At 53.6% G+C, this 16329-nt stretch overlaps 1 protein-coding gene across 2 annotated transcripts in view; it reads right to left on the reverse strand.

The window, feature by feature from the left end:
- Positions 1-1051: 1051 nt before the first annotated feature.
- The window catches only part of ZC3H3 (zinc finger CCCH-type containing 3), a 211951-nt gene continuing 196673 nt past the window's right edge, over positions 1052-16329 (reverse strand). For both annotated transcript variants that reach the window (XM_068397158.1, XM_068397157.1), the window contains 2 exons: positions 3371-3451; positions 1052-2527 (listed from right to left, as the gene is read on the reverse strand). In XM_068397158.1, coding sequence (XP_068253259.1) covers positions 2496-2527; positions 3371-3451 — 113 coding nt within the window. In that variant the 3' untranslated portion in view covers positions 1052-2495. The remainder of the gene's footprint in view (positions 2528-3370; positions 3452-16329) is intronic.

The following is a 16329-nucleotide window of genomic DNA, read 5'->3' on the forward strand; positions in this document are numbered from 1 at the left end:
ATGGCTGAAAAAAAAGGATCACAGAAGAACCATAGAATAGTTTTGGCTGGAAAGGACCTTTAAGATCATCGAGTCCAACCGTTAACCCAGCACTGCCAAGGCCACCACTAACCCATGTCCCTCAGCACCACATCTACACGGCTTTTAAATCCCTCCAGGGATGGGGACTCCACCACTGCCCTGGGCAGCCTGTGCCAGCGCTTGACAACCCTTTCCAGGAAGAAATTATCCCTGATCTCCAATCTAAACCTCCCCTGGCACAACTTGAGGCTGTTTCCTCTCATCCCACCACTTCTTACCTGGGAGAAGAGACCAGCCCCCACCTCACTACACCCTCCTTTCAGGCAGTTGTAGAGAGCGAGAAGGTCTCCCCTCAGCCTCCTTTTCTCCAGGCTAAACACCCCCAGGTCCCTCAGACGCTCCTCATCACACTTGTGCTCCAGACCCTTCCCCAGCCCCGTTGCCCTTCTCTGGACTCGCTCCAGCACCTCAAGGTCTTTCTTGTCGTGAGGGGCCCAAAACTGCACCCAGGATTTGAGGTGCGGCCTCACCAGTGCTGAGTACTGGGGGACGATCCCTGCCCTAGTCCTGCTGGCCACACTAGTGCTGATACAAGCCAGGATGCTGGTGGCCTTCTTGGTCACCTGGGCACGCTGCTGGCTCACATTCAGCCGCCCATCGACCAACACCCCCAGCTCCTTTTCCACCAGGCACTTTCCAGCCACTCTCCCCCAGCCTGTAGCGGTGCGGGGGGTTGTTGTGCCCCAAGTGCAGGACCCGACACTCGGCCTTGTTGCCCCTCACACAGTGGCCTTGGCCCATCGATCCAGCCTGTCCAGATCCCTCTGCAGAGCCTTCCTGTCCTCCAGCAGATCAACACTCCCACCCAACTTGGTGTCATCTGTGAACTCAGTGAGGGTGCACTCAATCCCCTTGTCCACATCATTGATAAAGATATTGATCAGAACTGGCCCCAGTACTGAGCCCTGGGGGACACCGCTTGTGACCGGCCACCAACTGGAAAAGAGCAAAGCCACGCTCTGACCAGGGAAGAAACTCTTTATTTACATATCAAAACACACAGGTTAACAAAAGACACTTAATATCAATGGAAACCATGAAGTTTTTACTAAAAAAACAGCTCACAGGGGTATGAGTGCAGCCCCAGACTGGGGACCCATCGGTCCCCGCAATGGCTGGGGATGAAGCCACCCCAAACGAGCCAGGCTGGGGGAAGCACCCAGTGGGGTGATAACGAGACCCTTCCATGGGGTGCACGCACCCATGGGTGCTCACCTGGGAAGGGAAACCCCCGGGGGCCGCCTGGTCGTGGGGATGAAATCGCAGCTGTGAGCCGGAGCCACGGTGCACCTGAGCCCGTGGCATCGCGGCGGCTCCGTCGCCCACCCCAGCACCAAGCGCACCTGGGTGCTGGGTCCCCAGGGAGCCCCAGCGCTCACCCACGTCCCTGCTGATGCCTTTTCCCCCGCAGGGCTTTGCCTGAAGGTGCTGTGATCGAGGGGCAACGGACGGGCAAATCCGGCTGCTCCCGGCTCTCGGCACCTCTTGGCAAGGCGAGGTCCTGCAGCTGTCCCCAAAATCGCATCCGTGTAGGGGAACAGCAGCCACCGCCCCGAAATCCCCGTGGAAATTGTACCCACGGATGTAAAAACCCATCACACCAGCAGCTGCATGGCCGGCTGTCCTCAGCTCGGCACAACACTCCCTGTGTGCTTTGCTCCTGCCTGGATATGGAAGGACCCAAAAAAAAACCCCAAAAGAGCTGGTTTCGGTGTTCCAAGAGAGTCCAAACCCCCACTGGGATGGGGAAAGGTGGGGGTCAGGGTGCAACCAGCCACAGGAGACCTCGATGTGCTGCAGGAGCATCTGGGGGGAGCTCAGCACTGCTCCCAACACACTTGGGATGCTCTCGGCACGCGGCTCCGCTCCAAGGAATCTCCTTCCAAACCCAAGAGGATGGAGCAGGATGGATGCAGGTGGGCGCTGAGCCTTGTGGGGGTTTATATCCCATTTCATCCCGGCATGATGACTTGTGACCACCACACTTGTCCCCAGTATAGTGGCTGACCTGGATGTGGGCATATCATGTGATGACATTAAGTTCCTCAGGTCCCCGTGTCACCTCACGTCCGGGACAGCAGCAGAGCTGTGATCTGTGGGAGGACTGATGGGGTTGGGAGCCTCTTCCCAGTCCCACAAGCATCCAAGGAGCCTCACGGCGGGGCTCGCCTTCAATAAACCAGCCAAAACGAACATTTATTGGCAAATTAAAACATTTCAAACAAAGCTTCTTCCCTGTAGGAATGGGTGGTGCTTCCCACGCTGCCACCAGGCTCCTTCTCAAAACGATGTCCCGGAAAAACAAGATGAGAAGGGGGGTGCCACGTCGGGTCGCGGCGTCCTGAGGTAGGTGCCAGGTCGTGCCCGGCTCTGCGGTTCCTGAGCGGGTCGGCTGCCGCGGGGTCGGGTCTTGCTCACAGCCTGGGCTTGATCTGCAGCTGTTTGCCTGGAGGGAGGAAAGGAAAAGGTGATGCTGGGAGGGGGGTGACACCTTTGTTATTTGATAGCGGCTGAATATCAGCCAGCAGTGTGCCCAGGTGGCCAAGAAGGCCACCAGCATCCTGGCTTGTAACAGCACTAGTGTGGCCAGCAGGACTGGGGCAGGGATCGTCCCCCTGTGGTCGGCACTGGTGAGGCCGCACCTCGAATCCTGGGTGCAGTTTTGGGCCCCTCACGACAAGCAAGACCTTGAGGTGCTGGAGTGAGTCCAGAGAAGGGCAACGGGGCTGGTGAAGGGTCTGGAGCACAAGTGTGATGGGGAGCAGCTGAGGGACCTGGGGGGGGTTTAGCCTGGAGAAAAGGAGGCTGAGGGGAGACCTTCTCGCTCTCTACAACTGCCTGAAAGGAGGGTGTAGCGAGGTGGGGGTTGGTCTCTTCTCCCAGGTAACAAGTGATAGGATGAGAGGAAACGGCCTCAAGTTGTGCCAGGGGAGGTTTAGATTGGAGATCAGGGACAATTTCTTCATGGAAAGGGTTGTCAAGCGCTGGCACAGGCTGCCCAGGGCAGTGGTGGAGTCCCCATCCCTGGAGGGATTTCAAAGCCGTGTAGATGTGGTGCTGAGGGACATGGGTTAGTGGTGGCCTTGGCAGTACTGGGTTAACGGTTGGACTTGATGATCTTAAAGGTCCTTCCAACCAAGACAATTCTATGATTCTATCTGGACACCCCTGGGCTTCTCCTTGCTTGGTCACAGTGCGATAACGCACCAGCGATGGGCACAGGCACCGGGGATGCGGGTGGTCCCCTGCCCCGGCAGCACCCAACCCTGATAGCACCCACCAGCCTCACCTCTGCTGCCCTCCTCCAGACGGGTGTTTTCGGAGTCCCGCGAGGATGCTGGTGGCAAAGTCCTCTTCCGTTTGGTGTTGCCTGGGAGCAGAAAGGGAGAAAAGAGGAGAAAGTCATTGAGGTTGGCTCAGGTCACTGTAGAAATCCCTTGGGATGCCGGTGCTGGAGCATCCCAAGCTCCTCTCCTGCTCCTGCAGCGCCGTCGCTTCGTGCTTCGACAGCGAGAAAACAGAGCAAAAGCTGCCCCAGAAGGGATGGTGCCACCAATGAGAAGGATTAATTAGTGAGTAAACAGAGAAAAATCAGCGAGCCCACCTGATTGCATCCCACACCTCCCATCCTGAAGCCTGCAGCGATGGTTGCGCCTCCCCCACCGCCCTGCCAGCTCGCTGGTGGGGACACGTGTGTCCCCACCGTGGTGCTCAGCCTGGCCTTGCTGCCCCGTGGCCCTTTCCTCAGCCTTTTGGTGCAGAGTTGGTCCCTTTGAGGTGGGGACGTGTCTCCCCGTGAGCTCAGAGCTGACGTCCCCCTTCCCCATGGCTGGGATGGAGGTGGCTGGTTCCCCAAATCCCTGAGCCCCCCACAATGGGGTGAAGGTGCTGGCAGGTCCCTTGCCACCGCAGAGGAGCGAGTCAGCCACAAAATCCCCAAGTTACGAGTGAAAAAGAAAATAAAAAGTAGCCAAACCTTCAAACTGCAGCACAGGGTGAACATCACCACCTGCTCCAGGGCTGGGCTGGTGGACTCACACTTGGTTCTCCTGCCATGCCAGTGAAAGGTTTGGGGAACAAACCTTTCATCCACCCCTAACATGCCTCCAGGATGCTCTGGGTGATGACTTCAATCAATCAATCAAACAATCAATTAATCAATCAGGTTGGAAGAGACCTCTGGGATCATCGAGTCCAACCATTGCCCTAACACCACCATGTCATCTAGACCATGGCACTAAGTGCCATGTCCAGGCTTTTCTTCTGCTTGCTGGAGCACTGTGCCTCCCCCAAAGAAGGCCTCAGATGCTCATATAAAGCCAAAACTCTGTGAAGTGCCTCTGGGAGGTGACCTCTTTGCAGGATGAGTCCAGGCACATCCCATGGACCAGGGTGGATGGCATGAAGTCCTCCTCCATCTCAACCACAACACTTGACATGCGTTTCTGCAGAGTTTCTTCTATTTTCCCTCCATGAAGGGTGTGGAGAGGTGTTTATGGGGTTTTCCCTGCCAGACCAAGGAGTGGGCAGGAGCATGGTGGCCACTTGGGCGAGAAGACGACACTGAGATGAATGCAGATGGAAAAGGAGGAGGTTTCCCAGCAAAAACGACCCACAGCTTGTTGAGCGATGAGGTTTAGTGGGAGAAGTCCCCTCTCACTTGGGATTATAGGAGGTGGAGAAGATCATGGAGGAGCTGGAGGGAATCCAGCCCAAACCCCATCCAGATGCAGATGTTCTGAATTGAGCAGCACACAACTTGCCCACGTTTCTGTAAAAACCCAGCATCGCTGCTCCCAGCTGCATCCCACTTCCCAACAATGACGCCCAACGCGGAGGTGGGACCATGGGCACCTTCGAGCAACCTTGAAAGCCCAAAGGAGAAGGTTTTGGGGCAGGGGAGGCAGGAAGGGTGAGGACCCCAAGCAGGATCCGACAACAATGAGCCACCAAGAGTTCTTCTTGCCTTTTAAACTTGGGTAAACAAACTTGCTCGGAGTCTAAGCCGCCGTGGCAGCGATACATCGCTTTTGAGCTAATTTATGTAAAATAAAGAGGGCTCATTTAGCACCTTTCCACCCTTAATATAACACCCATACATCAGAGGGCTGCACGGCAGCCACGACAGACTCGGCTATTAGTCACCTGAGACGCAGCCAAATTTGGCTCCGGGGAACGGCAACACCGAGCAGACGCCCATCACACCCCGCTTGGCCTCTGACCACCCTCCTCATTTTCCAGTTGACCCCAAATATCCCTTTCCCATCGAGCCAGATGGTTTTTCCAGCCTGGGATTTCCAAATCCCATCTCGGTTGCTGTAATTAGGATCCAGCTCATCAATCCCAAGGGGTCAAAATCAGCATCTCCTCGTTCCTACCTCGCCAGCGACTGCGGCCCCGGTCCAACAAGGACGGTGGAAATGGCTCAGTTCCCTCTGAGGGAACTTCATTAGCTAATAACCGTGCAGCGGCACGAAAGCCACGCTTTGCAACTCAAAGCAAATATGATTACAGAAGTAGAAATATAGATTTATTTTGTTTTTGGGAATGATTTTTAAATCGACTGTAATTAGCTTCCTGACATCGGTATGGGGTTGCACGGGGTCGAGATGCTTTCAGGGCATCCGTGCCTGATTTCAAAAGTGTTCCTCAAAAAATCGAGGAGGGCAATAATGAAATAAACCCAAAAGAGGTTGTAAAAGGACTAAACGGGTCCAGTTTCTCACCTCGGATGGAGGGAGATGCTGCTCCTGGAAAGGATGAAGCAGTGGAGAACTGGACAGGCTGGAGAGCTGGGCAGAGAGGAACCTCGTGAAGTTCAACAAAGGCAAGTGTAGGGTCCTGCACCTGGGGAGGAATAACCCCATGCACCAGTACAGGTTGGGGCTGACCTGCTGGAAAGCAGCTCTGCGGAGAATGACCTGGGAGTTCTGGTGGACACCAAGTTCTCCATGAGCCAGCAATGTGCCCTTGGGGCCAGGAAGGCCAATGGTGTCCTGGGGTGCGTGAGGAAGAGTGTGGGCAGCAGGTCGAGGGAGGTTCTCCTGCCCCTCTACACTGCCCTGGTGAGGCCACACCTGGAGTAACTGTGTGCAGTTCTGGGCCCCCCAGTTCAAGAAAGACAAGGAACTACTGGAGGGAGTCCAGCGGAGGGTACGGAGATGATCAGAGGGCTGGAGCATCTCTGCTACGAGGAGAGGCTGAGGGAGCTGGGGCTGTTCAGCCTGGAGAAGAGCAGACTGAGGGGGGATCTTATCAATGCTCACAGATACCTCAGGGTGGGTGTCAAGGGGATGGGGCCAGACTCTTCTCAGTGGTGCCCAGTGACAGGACAAGGGGCAACGGGCACCAACTGAAACATGGGAAGTTCCATCTGAATATGAGGAGGAACTTCTTTACTGTGAGGGTGCCAGAGCCCTGGCACAGGCTGCCCAGGGAGGGTGGGGAGTCTCCTTCTCTGGAGATATTCAAACCTGCCTGGACACGACCCTGTGCAACGTGCTCTGGGTGACCCTGGGAGGGGGCTGGACTAGATGACCTCCAGAGGTCCCTTCCAACCCCAACCAGTCTGTGAGTGCGTGGATGTTTCACCCCGTGGGTGAAACACCGCATCCCAAAACACCCCGCTGTGAAAGCTTGCGGAGGGGAACCTGCAGAAAACGGGGGTCTCGCTTAACCCACCCCAGCGAAGGAAAATATATTTTCCGCTTTTGTGCATGGAAGATCCTGCAAATGGCGTGATCAATCTTGGGTCGCATCTCGCGCGCCTTCACCCTCTCCCCCCTCCCTTCGCTTTCTTCTCTGCATTTCACCAGCCACACAATCCATCTTCCAGGAACCAGGTATATAATTTCTAGTTAGCGAAAGCCGGCCTAAGAAACCCCTTTTTCATTACGATGATTGAACTGCTTCCAAAGAGAAGAACCGGGGCTGGATCACGAGTTCTCCCGTCGAAAACCGGTAGTGGCTTTTGCTGAGCTTGTCAGCCTCGCTGGAGAATTAGGACTTCCAGCGCTCTTCCTCCTGATGAAAATCAACATTTATTTTGCCTAAGCCTAAGAAGGTGTCAGGCAGACAGAGAAACTTGCCACTTTTCGCGAGGGGAAGGGAGTGAAAAGAAGGAAATCTAATAGAAATATATTATCAAGTCCGAGGAGTGGACAGGGCAGTAAATCACGCTTCAGGTGGCACCATTACATTTTTCAATAAAACTTGGCCTTCCCCCAGACGCCGCCGAGCCGAGCGGCTCCAGCTGCACCCGACGGGGAAGTTAAAACGAAATTCATTTCATCCACCTGCTGATACGGAGGGATTTAAAGGTGGGGAATCCCCTTGGATGAGGGGTAAAATGAGGTGGGGCTGGTCCTTGTCCCCAAATCCTCTCCCTGCCCACCACTCCTGATCTCTGAGGGTTGAAAAAAATGCCTTTTCTCCCCAAGTTGTAGGGCGGGAGGCAGCTGGAGATGCCCCACATCACACGTGGAAGATGCCCAAGCGCCAAAACCAGGGGATGCAGGGGAAGACGGCTCGCTTGTGGCTTTCCAAACTCTGCCACCTGGCTATAAAAAGCTTTGCCGGAGGGAAAATAAATTAAAATTTTTATTATTTTTTAATAAAGCCCAAGAAGAAAAGGCGGGATGAAAAGGCCAGCGGCAAGGGTTAAGCCTCAGAATTTTCCACAAATGATTTTTCACATGGAAAAAGCAGCTGGGGGCTGGATCTCCTTGGCTTGATCCTGCGCTCAATCCATCCAGTGACACCACCTACACCAAAAACTCACCCCGCTGCTGTTCCATCCAGACCTTCTGCCCCTCAAGTGAGGGAAACATCAAGGCTGGGATGTCAGGAGCAGCTTTGTCCAGAAGGAAAAATTCTCAGATGTTTCTTTGTTCCTAATCAGGATGTTTGAAGCGGGGACATGCTGGAGAACATGTCCCACCGCTGCCTGACAATGCCCATCTCCTGCCATGCTTGCAGAGCAGGACATCTCTGCTGGGATGTCCCTTCCATGACTCTTCTCCTTAATTCCTTCTTTTTAGAGGAAAAAAGCAACCAGAAAACCAGCCACGAGCTGCAGCGGTGGGAGAGGGGCTTCGTTGGGTTGAGGGTACAGCAGAGATGCTTTGTGGTCTGGTGGTACATGGTGACTTGAGCATGAAGACGTATGGTGAACACCACATCTGCCCTTTAGTGGTGAGCTGAAGCTTATCCTGAAGAAGACAGGATTTCACCATAGAATCAAGGAATCGTTTTGGTTGGAAAGGACCTTCAAGATCATCGAGTCCAACCGCTAACCCAGCACTGCCAAGGCCACCACTAACCCATGGCCCTCAGCACCACATCTACTCGGCTTTTAAATCCCTCCAGGGATGGGGACTCCACCACTGCCCTGGGCAGCCTGTGCCAGCGCTTGACAACCCTTTCCAGGAAGAAATTGTCCCTGATCTCCAGTCTAAACCTCCCCTGGTGCAACTTGAGGCCGTTTCCTCTCATCCTATGGCTTGTTAACTGGGAGGAGAGACCAACCCCCACCTTGCTACACCCTCCTTTCAGGCAGTTGTAGAGAGCGAGGTCTCCCCTCAGCCTCCTTTTCTCCACGCTAAACACCCCCAGGTCCCTCAGCCGCTCCCATCACACTTGTGCTCCAGACCCTTCCCCAGCCCCGTTGCCCTTCTCTGGACTCGCTCCAGCACCTCAAGGTCTTTCTTGTCATGAGGGGCCCAAAACTGCACCCAGGATTTGAGGTGCGGCCTCACCAGTGCCAAGTACAGGGGGACAATCCCTGCCCTAGTCTCGGGAACCATCTTGGAGTGCTCTTCTATCTCCAGTTTTCAAGTCACTAAATAACTCAAGGGGGGAACAACAGGACTGCCCAGTGGCAGTGGTCTGAAGGAGAGGGGTCTTCAGAAACCCTGAGCAAAGTCTAAAAGCCCTGGTCTCCAGGTCCTCCATCACAGGCGGACGAGACCCAAAAAAAGGGGTAAAAAATTAATATGGATGCAGCAGATTTCAGTCCTGGCAAAGGAGTGAGACTTGGCAGGTCTGAAAGTCGCCTGCAAATCGATAAGGGAAGAGGATTGGAAACGTGCAGGTGGCTTGGTCCAGGCAGAAAGTAAATCAGAGAAGAGTATTTTCAACGGCCTTTTGTGGGATCAGAAACGATGATTCTGACTCAGAGCGAGAACCCAATTAGAAAAAGTCACAGCACTTACCAGGTTTACTGGAAGTTTCAACTAAAGTGGCCACTTTGCAATAAAAAAATTAAATGGCAGTGAAGTTTCTGACTTTTGGACCTTCTCAGAGCCACCAAGACACGAGGAGACCCAACCTCAGCCTTCAACAACACCCCTGTTATCTGCAGCACCCCAAAGCCTGATGGTACCCCAAGCCTGATGTGGTGTCCTGCAGCAGGATCAGGGCTTTAGTAGGGGATGGAGATGGAAGGATGGAGGGATGGAGGCAAGGGCTGCCAGAGATAAGGCATTGCTGCAGAGGGATGGGCAAGGTCCATGGGAGTGAAGTGGGAGTTGGCCTCTTCTCCCAGGCAACTAGTGATAGGACAAGAGGACACAGCCTCAGGCTTCACCAGGGGAGGTTCAGGTTGGACATTAGGAAGCATTTCTTTTCAGAAAGGGTTATTAGCCATTGGAAGAGGCTGCCCAGGGAGGTGGTGGAGTCACCATCTCTGGAGGGGTTTAAGAAAAGCCTGGACATGGCACTTAGTGCCATGGTCTAGTTGCCATGGTGGTGTCAGGGCAACGGTTGAACTCAATGATCCCTGAAGTCTCTTCCAACCTGGTTGATTCTGTGATTCTGTGATTCTGTGGTGAAGTCCACCAGCCTGAGTACCAGTCTCTCTGGGCTGGGAAGGAAGCACTCAAGATCAAGAAGATGTCTGAAATCAGTATCCAGGGTGGATGAAAGCAACCTAAACCTCCCCCACTCCAGGGACCTCCACCAAACAGCCCCCAAACTCATAAGGACCTGCTGACTCAGGAGGAAAAGATGCAATTGCTAACGACCCGAGGAGATCCAGCCCGTTAAGAGGAAACCAATTAGACTGATATGCGTTGTCCTGCTCGAGGGATGGGCACAGCCTGCTACCTGCAGCTCGATAGATTTCTGCATTAGAAGAAGCAATTCTATTAGAGGTTTGTTAATTCAGTTATGAAAGAGTTTATGCTAATTAGACTCTCCCCGCATGCCCAACGGAGCGTGTGTCGGCCGGGGGGGCTGGCGAGGGAAGCGGTGGGTTAACACAGCAAAGGTAAGATCAGGGCGTCCATGGGAGCATCCCATCACCACCTACCAGGTGGGTGGATCACCCTCTCCATGAGAAGAAAGATCTACCAAGTGCCAGGAGAAAAGCTGGGAAGGTACCACGAAGGTCCACACTGCCCTGGAGCCCTCTTGGCTGATGAACCATGAGACAAGGAAGGTTCAAGGTAGGTCTGTGATTCTGTGATTCATGGGTACCATCAAGAAGGAAGATGGAGATTTCCTGCTCCAGTTAAATTATCCTCCGAGAGCAGAAGTCCCCAGGGGAAGGCAGTGATAGGTAGTCTGATTTAAGGACAACAAGGTACATCAAGCATGCTCCTAACTCTTTTTTCTTTTCCCTGCTTCCACCAGCGCTTGGTGTCCTGCTGTCCTTCCTTTCCTTAGGTTGTCCTTGTCCACTTGGTATCATGCTGACGATGTGGGAAGTTCTATAACTCCCGTGAGCTCTCACTATGACCATTCAAGTGCCTCCATCTGCTCCTGTCATCTCCTATCTGCTTCGTAAGAGGTTCTGCCAAAGGACACAACCCTGGCCATGTGTCCTTGACTTCCCAGCCGTCATCAGCAGAGACACGATGAGTTGGACCTTATTGTTGAGGTTGGGCAGGTTTAAGTAAGAGGTTGGACTCGATGATCTCCCCAGGTCCCTTCCACCCTATGACCCTAAGGGCTAGACTTGGACCTGAAAATGGCCCAGGGCTGCAGGGGAAGGAAGATGACTGCAGCATGGTCAGCCCATACATAATGGTGGCATCTCCACGGGGACTGAGGAAAAGGTCCTACCACGTGGATCCCGAGTTGATTGGCCACCAGAGCAGAATGAGGGGCCAGTGGAGGAATCTGTGGAGAGGGAGAAGCTCTCACAGAAGAAGACTTCATGGCATCTGCCCTAGCAGACCTCCATCATGGGGGTTCCAGGTGGCACCAGCTCGCTCTGCTGCAACACCTCTGCTACGCCAGCGAGCAGATGGCACGTGGCATGCAACAGCCTTGGTGCCGGTGCACAGATGCAGCGTCCTTGCAGCCGCGTGCCTGCATGGGGACCACACAGCTGTCTCCGAAACACAAAGGAGATGGTTTATCTGCTCCTCTCATGCCTGAAACCCATCCCCAGATCTCCTTCCAGCCCTCTCAGCTGCTTCCACCCCGTAGCTCCCCAAGCCACCTGCAAACCACCACCAAAGCTCCAGAGCTCTTGCTAATTAGGAGAAAATGGCAAATGGGGAAACTGAGGCACACAGATGTGAAACACCACTATCCTGCTAAAAAACATGTTCCTGCATAAAGATTTCAGTTGCTGCTCTTGTGAGCAGAGGCTAAAATTACTGTGACTGAAGTTCTCAGATGATCAGCAACTACCTCCCATCAGTCTGATCTGCCCCAGGGACCCATGAGGGGGCCAGGAGTGGCCCTGTGGAGCCATCTGGTTCTCTGAAAGCAAAAGGCCACATGAGAATAACCTGAGCCAAAGCAGCCCTCAGCCCATCGCCCCCCTCACTCTTCCCAGCCTGGCACAAACTGCAGCAGCCCTGAGATGTCACAAGCCACCTCACCATCCACTGTCCCACAGCCCTTATTAGATGGTCCACTGATCTGGCTCCACAGCTTGCTGAGTTTCTTGCTGCTGTGGGCACCTAGAAGGCATGGAGCAAGCAAGGATACAGCAGAGTCAAGGAGTTATCACCACCCTTTGGGTGATGCAGCAAGACCTTCAAGCAGGTTCCTCAAAAGTTGGGAGGCCCAGGAAAGAGCTTCTCCAGCACTTACACCAGACTCTGGGAAAGAGAGGTTCATTCCAGTGACCAGCTCTCCAAGAGAGGCCTGACAACAGTTGGCCATAACACCCCCACCAGCAGTGGGGGAGACCCACTAGGATGCTGCTCAGAAAGGAGGTAATGACAAGTCAATGGAGGGAACTTGGAGGAGAAATATATAGAGGAGGAGCAGAAAGGCTAGGAAGACTGTGTGGGACATAATAGCTTCCCTCAGCCAAGTTGTGGGAGATCCAGAGGCCATAGAGGTTGCCTCACCTGAAGAAGAGGCCATGGAGGTAGTCTCACCCAAAGAAGAGGCCATGGAGGTGGACCAGCTGCAGGTGCAGCCATTGGCCCATGATTTCATCATGGCCAAGGTCCTTTCCAAAAAGAGTCAACCACCCCCACCAGGAAGGCCAAGACATCTGTTTCCCACCAGCCAGGACTCAAGATCTTCAGGTAAGTCCAAGGTTGCTCAGATGCCTCCTGAAGGTAACTGGGATAGAAGAGCCAGAACTGGTGGGTCTAGAGAAGAGAAGACTAATGAGGAATTGCTATCTTCAACTACCTTCAACTGTGCTCAGATAATCTCCATCTTCAGTTACCTAAAGGTGGTTGAAGTTGGAGCCAGACTCTCCAGTGAGGTGCACAAGGGATAATGGATCAATATAAGAGAACTATATAAAAAATAGTTCCCCTGGATAAACAAAAGGCTTCAGATTTATCATGAAGAAATCTGAGTTCCACACTGAGGTCTTCACTAAACACTCCATCAGCATTGCTCTTCAGGATTGGGCTAATTTGGTAGCGCTGCAAAACACCCAACACTTGCAAGACCACACCTGGAGCTCTGCGGGCTCCCCAGTACAGAAGGACATGGACATACTGGAGCAAGTTCAGTGGAGGCCACCAAGATGCTCGGGGTTGGAGCATGGGATGTACAAGATGTTTGTGAGCACACAGAGAAACCAGTTCCCTGTGTCTTATCCACAAAAACATTTCCTCCATGACCCTACCAAGAGGAGCAAACTCCACTAAGTCCCGCTGGGGTCAAAGCTGACAGCAGATGCCGGCTCCTGTTACCCCAGGACAACCGTGTTGTGTCCTAGCCCTCCATCCCCAACCACGCAGATCACAGAATCTCAGAATGGTTGGGGTTGGAAGGGACCTCTGGAGATCATCTAGTCCAACCCCCTGCCAAAGCAGGGTCACCCAGAGCACATTGCACAGGGTTGCATCCAGGTGGGTTTTGAATATCTCCAGAGAAGGAGACTCCACAACCTCCATGAGCAGCCTGTTCCTGTTCCAGTGCTCTACCACCCTCAAAGTAAAGATGCTCTCTGGAAGCCTTAAATTCCAGGAGCTGGGGATGGTCGGACCAGGATCTGGCACCAAGGCGCTGCCCATCCCCACAGTCGCGTGCCCTGTTGGGGGTGGCTCTCAAGCACGGGTCCAGCCCTGTGGCGAAGAGGGGGGGGGAAGATTTGCCTTTCCAAAGTTATTCCTCCAGAAGCGAAAGCTGTAAACAAACCCAGAAGCTCTGCACCTCCACGAAATTCCTCCAAAGCCGAAGCGTTTGAGCGTGCTCAGCGGAGCCGTTAAAAAAGACTGGAGCGAGCATCTTCCATTAACGTTACGACCGTGAAATATGACAATAAAATGATAGCCGTATGGTCGCAAATTTGCAGCCCGCCGAGTTGCTCGGGGTTTATCGTCACTCAAACGTGCAGAGAGCTGTAAAATGTTTACAGAAAGGGTCGTTTGCAGCTATAAAATCCTCTTTTCTCTCCTAAACAAGGCTGAGTGGAGCCATTTACAAACCCCTGAATGTTCATCGGGGGAGAGGGGAACATCTGTTCTCTCCAGGAGTTTTCAGTGATCTTCTCGAACAAATTAACTAAAATGGGTGCTTTCTAATTAAATTAGCACTCGATTGGAATGGTTTGCATTGGTGCGCTCGCTTACAATTAGCGCGGGGAGGCCAGTTAGGCTCCAGCGCAGGCTATTTAACTGGAAGGTGAAATATGGAAAAGCCCATTACCTGGAAACAGGCATCGGAGGGGTAGGGGAGCCCCTGCTCCCTCCAGCTTTGCCCTTCTGGATGGAGAACACAAGGAGGTGAAGGATAGGATGTCACCAAGTCCACCCTTCCTAGCTGGGATGCTCGGTTGGAAGCGGTTTGCTCTCCCCGTGCCACGTGAACGGGTTTTTTGGAGGATGCTTGGAAAGCACCAGAACCCTCAAACTACTCCTCTGACCCCAAATTACAAGGGTCCTCTTGCAGGTTGGGAACCCTCCCCACGGGAGGATGACTGGCTCCACTCCACACATGCAGACCACACCACTCCTTTCCAGTCCCCTTTTTCAGGTTGGACATTAGGAAGCATTTCTTCTCAGCAAGGATCATTAGCCATTGGAAGGGGCTGCCCAGGGAGGTGGTGGAGTCACCATCTCTGGAGGGGTTTAAGCAAAGCCTGGACATGGAACTTAGTGCCATGGTCTAGTTGCCATGGTGGTGTCAGGGCAATGGTTGGACTCAATGAGCCCAGAGGGCTCTTCCAACCTCGTTGATTCTGTGATTCTATATCCCAAGGCCAGAGGCTGCAGACCCCCACCAAGACCCCACAAGCTGATGCTGTTGCCCACTCTGGTCCTTAAATGCCACCTCCAAACCCCTGCTCCATCCCTCCCACACATGAAGCCTGTGTTTTTCTTCGTTCCTCCTGCTTTTACCAGTATTAAAAAGGCATTTTCTCAAATTGTGACCGTTTAACCAAGCAAATCAGCTCACTCCGTAATAACAACCTGTCCTCCTCCTTATTTACTACCCCACCAATTTGTGTGTCACCTTCAGGCTGTACAAGCAGAAACCCACTTATTATCCATGGTACGAAGGCTGCAGCAGGGAAGGTGCAGACCCCCAAACCCCATCACAGACACCCAGAGCTACGCAAGGACTCATCCTGACCACCCGGCTCAGCTCAAAACAGCACCTCAAGCTCATAAGCACCACTCCTGGTGATTTGGCCACCAGACGTCCTCAGTTGGAAGGGACCCACAAGGATCATCGAGTCCAACTCCTGTCCCAGCATAGGACAACCCCAGAATTCACACCATGTGTCTGAGGGCATTGTCCAAACCATGAAGCATTTGGTCCTTCAGCAGCATCAATGGCCTCATCCTGCACCCTCTCGGGACAATGGCTCCTTAGTGGCCGGGGCTCCTTTTCTTCCGTTAAGTTATGGGGGTCCCCAGCTACTGCTGTGCTCCCAAGCCCCCTCGTTTGTGTGTTGAGATGAGACTTTAATTACCAAGCGCACCTCAGCACCGGGCATGGGCAAACCCAGGCATCGAACAGAATCCTGGCGCCTTGACTCACCGCGTGCGATCGCTGCATCCCTTTGGCGGGGAAAATTGCTTCATCATCACATGATTCTAACCACAAGAGTGGTTGAAAAGAGCCCTGGGGGTGCTGATCAACAGCCGGCTAAACATGAGCCAGCAGTGTGCCCAGGTGGCCAAGAAGGCCAATGGCATCCTGGCCTCTATTAGGAATAGTGTAGCCAGCCGGTCTGGGGAAGTGATCGTCCCTGTGTACTCGGCACTGGTGAGGCCGCATCTTGAGTACTGTGTTCAGTTGTGGGCCCCGCACTTCAAGAAAGATGTTGAGGTGTTGGAGCGAGTCCAGAGGAGGGCGACCAAGGTGGGGAAGGGTCTGGAGGGTCTGACCTACGAGGGACGGCTGAGGGAGATGGGGGTGTTTAGCCTGGAGAAGAGGAGGCTCAGAGGTGACCTTATTGCAGTCTACAACTACCTGAAGGGAGGTTGTAGCGCAGTGGGAGTCGGCCTCTTCTCCCAGGCAACTAGTGATAGGACAAGAGGACACAGCCTCAAGCTTCGCCAGGGGAGGTTCAGGTTGGACATTAGGAAGCATTTCTTCTCAGCAAGGGTCATTAGCCATTGGAAGGGGCTGCCCAGGGAGGTGGTGGAGTCACCATCTCTGGAGGGGTTTAAGAAAAGCCTGGACATGGCACTTAGTGCCCTGGTCTAGTTGCCATGGTGGTTGTCAGGGCAGTGGTTGGACTCGATGATCCCAGAGGTCTCTTCCAACCTGATTGATTCTGTGATCCTGTGACTTTACAGCCACCTGCAATTCCTGCCTGGTTTTCCCTTCCTATGGATCCTCCAGCATCCGCTTTCCAGACACTACGTG

The sequence above is a fragment of the Nyctibius grandis genome, chromosome 3, assembly GCF_013368605.1.
Source record: "Nyctibius grandis isolate bNycGra1 chromosome 3, bNycGra1.pri, whole genome shotgun sequence".
Classification (NCBI taxonomy): Eukaryota; Metazoa; Chordata; class Aves; order Nyctibiiformes; family Nyctibiidae; genus Nyctibius; species Nyctibius grandis.